At 48.2% G+C, this 9,183-nt stretch overlaps 1 protein-coding gene across 2 annotated transcripts; it reads right to left on the bottom strand.

Annotated features, from left to right (window-relative positions):
- Positions 1-6: 6 nt before the first annotated feature.
- LOC116378006 (E3 ubiquitin-protein ligase HERC2-like) lies at positions 7-9,177 on the bottom strand. 2 transcript variants are annotated; one of them, XM_031839800.1, is made up of 15 exons: positions 8,801-9,177; positions 7,302-7,479; positions 6,889-7,050; positions 6,112-6,203; positions 5,894-6,033; positions 5,085-5,272; positions 4,795-4,992; positions 4,143-4,226; positions 3,699-3,840; positions 3,390-3,584; positions 3,135-3,247; positions 1,158-1,348; positions 977-1,082; positions 676-888; positions 7-301 (listed from the first exon to the last, which is right to left on the bottom strand). In XM_031839800.1, exons 3-15 carry the CDS (start codon positions 6,964-6,966, stop codon positions 29-31), a joined length of 2,013 nt encoding a protein of 670 aa, XP_031695660.1. In that variant the 5' UTR covers positions 6,967-7,050; positions 7,302-7,479; positions 8,801-9,177; the 3' UTR covers positions 7-28. The 2 variants fall into 2 exon arrangements, with proteins under 2 accessions (XP_031695660.1, XP_031695661.1); XM_031839801.1 differs by lacking the exon at positions 8,801-9,177 and having other exon boundaries at positions 7,302-8,073.
- Positions 9,178-9,183: the final 6 nt, after the last annotated feature.

Below are 9,183 nucleotides of genomic sequence, written 5' to 3'. Positions count from 1 at the left end.
TCAGTGTCCCGTCAGGTAGACCTCCTCCTCAGTGTCCCGTCAGGTAGTCCTGGGTGGAGTCTGAGGCGAAGGAGTCGGCGTCCTCGTTGTCCGAGTCCTCGCTGCTGTCGTCGGCGGCCGGCTCACCGGACAGCGCGATGCGGGCGTAGTCGTCGGTGTCGATGGACTTGCAGAAGTGGATGGCGTATTTGAGCTTCTCCTCCAGCACCTGTTTGCACGAGTACCTGGGCAGCTTGAGCAGGAAGAAGCAGGTGTAGGACTCGGGCAGGAAGTGGTCGGGAGGGTTGTACTTATCCAGCACCTGCAAGGGGGACAGAGAAGACGGCGCTCTGAGGTCTCCATAGGCTGCTTTTATACTGCTGTGTTTAAGGGGCTACTCCGTACGGAGGCTCCATGCAGACCAGACTAAAGGACCCCTGTTAACCCTTTACGATGGCTATAAATCCAGCTTTAGGTTTTCCAGCACAGGAGCCTCCAACATGTGTTAATGTGAGACTTTGGTGAATTTGAACAGCTACACCCTCCGGTTCTTTAAAGTGAAGTCAAAGCTTCATGTAAAGCTGCATTCTCTCTACTGACCACCAGGGGGCGACTCCTCTGGTTGTATCGAAGTCTATGAGGACATTTGAAGGAACTGAATGCAGTGGTTTCTACCTTCATACTTGCACTTCATACCTGCACAACAAAGTCCCGCCCCCGGAAGTCGGCGATGGTGCGCGGCAGACGCGTGCGCCCCCAGACGAACCTCAGGAAGAGAGACCGCTCCGTGTTGGAGAAGGACTCCATCACCTCCCAGAACCACTGGATGAGCGACGACGTGGGCTCCACCCCTTTATACGTGGCCACGGACTTCAGCAGGTGGAGCGGGATGTCTGGGCTTCCACACACCTGAGGACAGAGGGCGGGGGACTTACTAAACCAGGACACAGCCGGAGGACACAGAGACAACGACAGGTAACAATCAGCTCTCACTGACCATCGTCTCCAGTTCGTATCCGGTGAACAGAGACAACAGAGGGACGGGAACTACTCGAGCCATCCCCTCTCTGACCGCCGACACCTGCTCGTCAAACTCATGGAGCCTGGGGGGGGGAGACAGGACATTAAAACACAACCAGAGAGAGAGTACGTTCTGCTGACTCGGCTGATTCTCTCACCTGTAGTTAATAGCCAGGCGGACGTATTCTGCGCGGTTCTCCAGGGTGATGTGTGAGTACTTGGAGCTCAGCTGGATGTCTTGTCCGCTGGCGTTGGGCACCGTGAAGGGAAGCGTCATGGCCTCAAACTCCTCCGCTGTGGCCTCGTTGTCCCGGATGTACATCAAGCCGGGAATGAAATCCTTATCGACCTGAGACGTTACAGAGAAGAACGTTAAAACAGGAGCAGTGTGAGATTTAGTGACATAGACGTCTATGAGAAAATGACTCTACTTCTCTCTTGATTTATTACCTCAGTAAACATTGTAAACATGAGTTTATGGTCTCAATCTCTAGTTTCAAGTCTTCTTCAATACAGCATGATGTTCATTTAGTACATTATGGTCCATTTAGAGTCACACAGACCATAAAGCAGGGGATGCTTTAGGGCGGGGCTACACAGTGATTGACAGGTCTCTACCAGAGACGTATACGGCGTCTCTACGTCACTCCTCCTCAGTCCTAATATGGTCACTTCCTGTTCACTGGTTGCAAAAAAACCAAGATGGCGACGGCCGATAATATCTCACTGGATATTAATAACTTTATAACGTGCTGATCTTAAGATATCGGGTGTTGTGCTATTACTATATTTAGTGTTAAGTAGCATACAGTTCATAGTTTGTGTCAAGCTAACGTTAGCTTGTGTGTGTGTGTGTGTGTGTGTAGTTGTGTAAATAAAACACAGATTCTTAGTTTCAGGTGATTCTACACTGATTAAAACATAGTACTTATAGAATAGTATATTGCGTGTCTGCCATTGACTCCTCTGGATGTGACCCTCTGTCTCTTTAATGTGTCCTGATGACCCAGAGCATCACCTGGTGGAAACATTCCTCTCTCTTTGTGCGTGTTGGAGCCCTCGTGCTGGCGTCACAGCTCCCGTGAGCTCCTCGTCTCTAACATTTATAATATCTCAAGGGCATAAAACAAGACAAGAGCAGCTGTGTGAAGCCTCTCCAGTTCTCTCTCAGCGACGGTTCAGGAGCTCATGATCTCAGCGTGAGGGAACAGGAGTGGACTCACAACAAAAGCTCAGATTGTGGATCAGGACTTCTTTGGCTTGGAGTGAACGAGGATTTGCAGGAATGAGTTTCTCACAGAGGAGCTTAAGGTTTAATCTGAGCAGGAATGTAAAGGAATGTGTTCTCTCTGCAGGTTCTAATGCAGATCATGAGGCAGTTATGGTGTCCAGCATGAAGAGAGGAAGTTCCTCACTGTAGCTGGAAGTTAAGGGACCTTAGTTTGCTTAATTCCCTGATGGATCATGTCGATTTGATCCCACAGAGACTCAGGAGTTGAGCCGAGCTGGCGTTGACGTTTCATCATTTGTCCTATGAATGCTTTCACATTCCTGCAGAACATTCGTACGGGCCTCAGTTTCAGCGGATTTCCGCCTGCAGAAATTCCTGATTGACCAATTAAATCCTTTGTTCCAACAGAATGTCTGAGAACAGGGAGTTCCTTTCTCAAAGCCTGGTAACGTGAGATACACACAGCGACCAAATAAAGGACGATGCGTGGCTGGAGCTGGTGATGTAGCTCACTAACGTTATGTGTTGGCAGCCGCAACGTTAGCCGCAACGTTAGCCGTAACAGTTAGCATCAAACTTGTGTACCGTTTCATGTACTGTGTAGTTGACGTTAACTCTTTTAGAGATTCTCTGCCTACAACGGAACAGGAACACGTGAATAATTCACACCACAGTTTGATATTTTCTCATCCCGTTGGTGAAGAACGGCTTTGATTACATAACTTTAAACGACACCAAATACATTAAAAACTCACCAAAACTATCTCTGAACTCTTTAACCAAACGACACATTGAGGCTGTTCTCTGTGATCTTCTCTTGATAACTAATGTCTGTACGTACATGCGTGATGAACCGTGATGCACAGTTACACCACCAGTGTGGAGCTCATCGTGGTGTACGTACCTCACTGAGGTCGGCGATGGTCAGGTTCATGCCGGCCAGCTGTTTCCACACCGGCTCGGCCAGATTCAGACTCAGGGGGCTCCCGGTCCGGATGGCGATGCCCAGCAGAACTCCTGCAGACGCAGCAGAGCCACAGATTCAAAGACCAGAACAATCACAAGACTGTCAGAGCAGAGATGTCTGTAATAAACCAAGCTCAGCAGTCCAGGTGTGTAAAACAAGCATGCATGTTTATTTAGGGTTTACTAGGATCACCTAGGAAGCGGAACATGCTCATGTGGAGGGCGGACTTGGCCGCCGGGTTGAGCAGGAAACAGTCCCGGTTGGCGCCCGACTCGTCACGGCCGTTGGGCGTGACGATGAGCAGCGGCGTCAACGCGTTCTGAAGCTCCTCGCACATTTCGGCGATGGACTCGCTGTAGCCTCCGCCGCAGTCGTCCACAGACTCCCCTGAGATGGAAAAAGAAAAGTTGTGCTTAAAAACATGCCGAGTGACGGGAAGCTCACTGCTAAAGGATGAGGAGTCGTCTCAAGACGTCCGAGACGTGATGTCTGAACACCAACCTACAAACTTGACCTTCCAGACGCGGTGAGGCAGCAGCAGACTGTCGGGGCTGAACGAGCTCATCTTAGAACACATCTGACCAAACACGGACTTGGTCCCATCCGGACCGGCCAGACCTCCTTTACTACGAGATCGCTTCACCTGAGGGGTGAAGAAGAGGAAGAAGAAGAAGGAGGAGAAGAGAAGAAAAAGAAGAAATGACAGTTTTGATTTGTTTCTGCGTTTAATAACTTCCTGCTACATAGACGGGAGGGGGGGGGGTCAGAGTCTTGAACCGAGACGATGTGGAGTCAAGTCTACAAGTCCAGGAACCTCTACAGACATATACACACACACACACACCACATAAAAATCCTCTTATGAAAGACATCACATGTTACACTCACAGTGAGGAGGAGGAGGAGGAGGAGGAGGAGGAGCAGGAGGACTCAAGTATTTCCTACCTGTATCCTGTTGAGCTCCACCACCGGTCCATGCTGTCTGTCTCGCACCATCGTGGCTTGAACCACCTTCCTGAACGCTGCTTCCTGTTCACAGACAGATAACATTTATTCTTCTTCTCTTCTTCTGCCAACACACGAGCACAACCGACATCACGACGTGTGGAATGATGGAGAACGTTGTGCTGTGACTTCCAAGAGATTCGTCCAGACATTTCATTAAAATCACAAAAACGTCCACACACGGGTGTGAAGAGAGCTCAAACACGCTCACTGTTGAGCCCGTACTGATGGGTCACTTTAACGTAGAACAATTATTTAGTTTAAAAGGTTCACGAGACTCTGGACTTTGGGCCAAATGGGAATTTTGATAGCGGGCACGGTTTTCCCAAAATCTTCAGGAAAATAAAGGGACCGTCTCAGATTTAAAATGGGTGTGTATTGGACGGAATGATCGGTTGAAAGTCTTCTGAAAAAGATATTCTAAACTTGCTCACTTTTACCAACACGTAGTTAAACTTGCTGGTCTCTGACACGCGTCTATGAAATCAAAACAGACTTACACATTTGACTCCGTGAGCCTGAAAGAGACATGAACTCCATGTTTCTAGTGGCGTTAATGTGTTTCTGGGTCTGGCGGTTCGTGCTGTCTCACCTTGCCCTGAGAGATGAGGATGCCTCTGAGCGTGTCGAAGCCCACCGGGGGTCCGTGGCCCGTCTGGCCCAGCCGACCCTCCAGGTCGAACATGGGGATGCACGGGCAGAAGAGCTCGGAGATGTGATGCAGCAGCAGCAGCCTGTTCCTCAGGGCCATGATGGGGATCTCCTGCAGGTGGTTGTACTCCATGGGGACCTTGAACACACCAACTCAGACAGTCAGACATTTAGTTCAAAGCGACGCTTTAGCGCCATCTACTGGAAGCACGTGGGCGGAGACGTGATCACCTGAGCGGGCAGCTTCCCGGCGTTGGTGGGCTTGCTGGTGGACCAGGAGAGGGTGTGAGCGGAGCCACAGGCCACCCTGTTGATCTTCTTGCCCTGCAGCGCGGCCACCAGCCGGGGCCTCTGGATGGCGTTGGTGGTCCCGTCTCCCAGCTGGCCCTCGTCGTTGTCCCCCCATGTGTACACTTCTCCTGCAGCCCAAACACAAGCACAGGGCCTCCACTCAGCACCATGACATTCCTCTCAATATGACAGTATTCTGAATTTGATATGGAAACGTGTGGAATATTCAGAATCAGGCCTCGTTTTCTGATGAAGACGTGTGATATGTTGGTATAAAAGAGGGCGGAGCTGTAGGTCGTATTGTTGATGTATCCACCAACAATGTTCGAGACACACTCTCTATTCTTCTATTTAAATAGATCCCAGCTGACATAGAGTGAAGGCAGGGTTCACCTGGTCCGGTAGCCGGACTATCACAGGGCTGACATGTAGAGAAAACCAGTCACAGCTACGGGCAATTTAGAGTCCTCAGTTAACCTGAGCTGCAGAACCCGGAGAGAACATGCAAACTCCACGCAGAGGGCCCGTCTATCCCGGGAATCGAACCCGGGCCCCTCATGCTTGTAGCCACCACACCACCGTGCCGCCCATAAATTCATCTTCATTTGCCATCTAAACAGATTATTAGGATATATTGTCCTTTTTAGGAATAAGAGCAAAAAAGGGAATATTAAGTTCATGTAAACAACTTTAGAATAAACTGATCACACACACACACACACACACACACACAGTAAGATGTCTCCTACCGTCCTCTGTGCAGCACACACAGTGCAGTGACCCCGTGGCGATGGCGATGACCTTCTTCCCCTGCAGCCCCTGAACCTGTCGCGGTCGTCTAACGTGGTCGTCGGAGCCGTGGCCGAGCCGGTGATAGTCTCCTTTCCCCCTGAGGAACCACACGCTGCGTTAAGCTCCGCTGAGCCGACAACAACAAAAACAACGGTGACGGACGCGCTGTACGTACCACGTGTACACGGCTCCAGACTTGGTGAGAGCCACAGAAAACTGAGAGCCGCACTCCACTTTGACCACGCCGAGGCCCGTGAGAGAGTCGATCTGAAACACAAGGAACCAGTTCATCAGTCGTCATAGCGGAGCTCTTTTAACTGGTCTAATGAAACCGTCACAACATATTATATATTATTATTATTAAGAACTGTGCCTTAGAACCAAAACGAGGGTATAATCCATCTCCCAGTATCTTGTATTGGATGTTGAGGTTCTTTTACAGGTTTTGGGAGCGGCCTACGTCACAGATCTTCTGCTGATGGTTTTTAAATACACAAAAAGAAAACAGCCAATGCAGCCATTTTTAAACTGTGCTTCACAATGATAGAATACGCCATGAAGAGCGTTAACGACAGCTGAAGACCTATTTATTTAATCTGGCTAATAATTTAGATCAATCTTATTTATATTTGTATTATTCTTAATGGCTTTATTTTACCATCCAACATCTTTTTATTGTCTCTTGTTTTAATGTGTCACATTTTATCTTAAACACTTTGATCTGCATCTCTGATATGAAAGTGCTTTATAACTAAAGTACATTATATTATTATGTGTTTCAACATGCGATGGGATCATCCATTTAAAACGTGTTCTTTTTAAATTCTAGGCTAGCCACTTCCCCCTGTTTCAAGTACTTATGCTAAGCTAACCTACTAGCTGGTCTCATTACAGAAGACATGAGGTACACAGTGAAGCTCCTGAGAGCCTCCAGTGAACACAGCTCACTGACCTTCATGGGGATTTTGCAGCCATCACTTCCTCCTCGGCCCAGTTTGCCGTAGTCCCCGTCCCCCCAGGACCAGACCATGTCATCGTCCGTGAGACACAGCGTCTGGGCGTCTCCGCTTCCGCAGGCTACGTCGATGACCCGGTGACCCTGCAGAGCATCCACCTGGAGGAAGCACACAAACATCAGTGACTGTCTGAGGAAACAGTGACAGACATTCATGACTAGTGGTGTCGTGGACCGTTGTGGATCTCTAATCCAGACTGATCCTCCTCACAGTTCTACACGCATGTGAACCTCAGACCAACAGTTTAACGTTAACCATCACAGTGTAAATGAAGTTTTACTGACGATCGTTAGCGTTCTATAGAACATGAATTCAGCCGAGAGTCGAGTGACAGGAAGCGGTCTCTCACCAGTTTGGGTTTGAGCTGGTCCTCGCTGTCTCCGTGTCCCAGCCGTCCGTAGCGACCCTTCCCCCAGGTGAAGAGCTCTCCGCTGGCCGCGATGCAGGCGCTGTGAGCCCCTCCGGCCGCGATGTCCACCACCTCCACCCCCCTCAGGGACTCGATGACACGAGGACGGTCGCAGGGGCTGAAGACAAGAAAGAGTCGTGAGCATAGAAACTAGAGGCGTCTTCAGCGACGCGACGCATTCACAGGACTCATAAACAAAGAGATCGGCTGGCTTTATTTAAGGAAAGTCGTCTTTCTGCCGACTAATGAAAAGGTGAAATAAGTTATTACATTTTAAATAATTGATTTAAATCTGACCATGTTCCCTTCTTGTGGTACATTATTAGTTTTCATCACACTCAACATCATGTAGCTTCTTCTTAAAAGAGAAGAATTTGACCAAAGACGTGTTAAACCACAGCAGAGCAGTCGGTGCTGAAATAAAACGTTTCGATGAAGAAATGAATGGGATTGTGGATTTAGAGAATAAAAACAAGTCTTCACACTAGTCGTGTTTTCCAATTCAACTCTCAAGCAAATTATGAGTGAACTTTTTGAAATGAGGCGTGTTTCATCAACTGGTTTAGAGTGAATAAACTCTGCTGGTTTCTATATTTCACGACAGAGTAGAAGAAGAAGTCGAGGTTGTGAACCAGTGTTCATCAAGTGTTGAATCAAGTTTATTTATTATTTTTTTTATTTATTATACTATATTGATCCCTTTAAGGGGGAAATTTGTCTCTGCATTTGACCCATCCCTGTATATAGGGAGCAGTGGGCTGCCAATGACAGGCGCCCGAGCGCTCAGTGTTTTGCTCAGGGACACTACGACACGTGACATGTCCCAGTCGAGGATTGAACCGTTGACCTTCGTTGACCCAGACAACCCTCTTAACCCAGTGAGCCACAGTCGCCTTGTGAGCTTGTGTTGGACATGTTTCAAGTTGTCTGGAGAAGAAGACAATATAAATACTTCTCCAGGAAGAAGAAGACACTATAAATACATCTCCAGGAAGAAGAAGACAATATAAATACATCTCCAGGAAGAAGAAGACAATATAAATACTTCTCCAGGAAGAAGAAGACAATATAAATACTTCTCCAGGAAGAAGAAGACAATATAAATACTTCTCCAGGAAGAAGAAGACAATATAAATACTTCTCCAGGAAGAAGAAGACAATATAAATACGTCTACAGGAAGACGACGAGAGCAGAAACAGCTGATCAGTTAAAAGTTCTCTACTTCAGAATGTATTCTGCAAAGTGTTTCCATGATCGATTTCACTCATTAACTCTTTCTCAACAAAGACAAGTGAGGAGTTTTTCCTTTTGCACACAGCTTTTCTAATGCAACACTTCAGTATGTGCATAAAAACTGGTGAATGGAAACCCAACTAATGGCGTCATGTTGACATTGTGTGTGTGTGTGTTGTGTGAAAGGGTTTCATCTGATCCGGACCTGCGGTTCCCGTGACCCAGCTTTCCGTCCTCTGCCTCCCCCCACGAGTAGACTTCCCCCTCAGAGGACAGCGCCAGGCAGTGCTTCCCTCCGGAGTTCACGGCCACTTTCCTGATGAACACGTGTTGGATGGACTCCAGCAGAGTCGGCGTGGACACGGACTCCGTGCCTCCGATCCCCAGTCTGCCCCCAGCTCCGTATCCTGTAGCATAGAGCTGAGGGTCGAGACAAGATGTGCGTTAGATGCATCACGACGATGTTTCACATTTTCATGGGAGACAGATGGACAATTCTTGATCAATAGTGATGAAACGAACGTGTGATCCAACGGTTTACAGTTTGATCGTTAACCGTCAGAGTGTAGATAAAGTTTGATCGTTAAC

The sequence above is a fragment of the Anarrhichthys ocellatus genome, unplaced genomic scaffold, assembly GCF_004355925.1.
Source record: "Anarrhichthys ocellatus isolate YVR2014 unplaced genomic scaffold, GSC_Weel_1.0 scaffold1951, whole genome shotgun sequence".
In the NCBI taxonomy this organism is placed as follows: Eukaryota; Metazoa; Chordata; class Actinopteri; order Perciformes; family Anarhichadidae; genus Anarrhichthys; species Anarrhichthys ocellatus.
This window is presented reverse-complemented; position numbering and strand designations above follow the sequence as displayed.

Bases quoted from the DNA above. Each gene is read 5' to 3' on its own strand.
- LOC116378006 (XM_031839800.1), bottom strand. From the start codon at position 6,966: ATGGTCTGGTCCTGGGGGGACGGGGACTACGGCAAACTGGGCCGAGGA. The intron at 4,993-5,084 runs GTGATCACGTCT...GGTGTGTTCAAG, and splicing joins CCGGGAAGCTGCCCGCTCAG to GTCCCCATGGAGTACAACCA. The intron at 3,841-4,142 runs GTAGGAAATACT...TTCACCCCTCAG, and splicing joins TGGAGCTCAACAGGATACAG to GTGAAGCGATCTCGTAGTAA.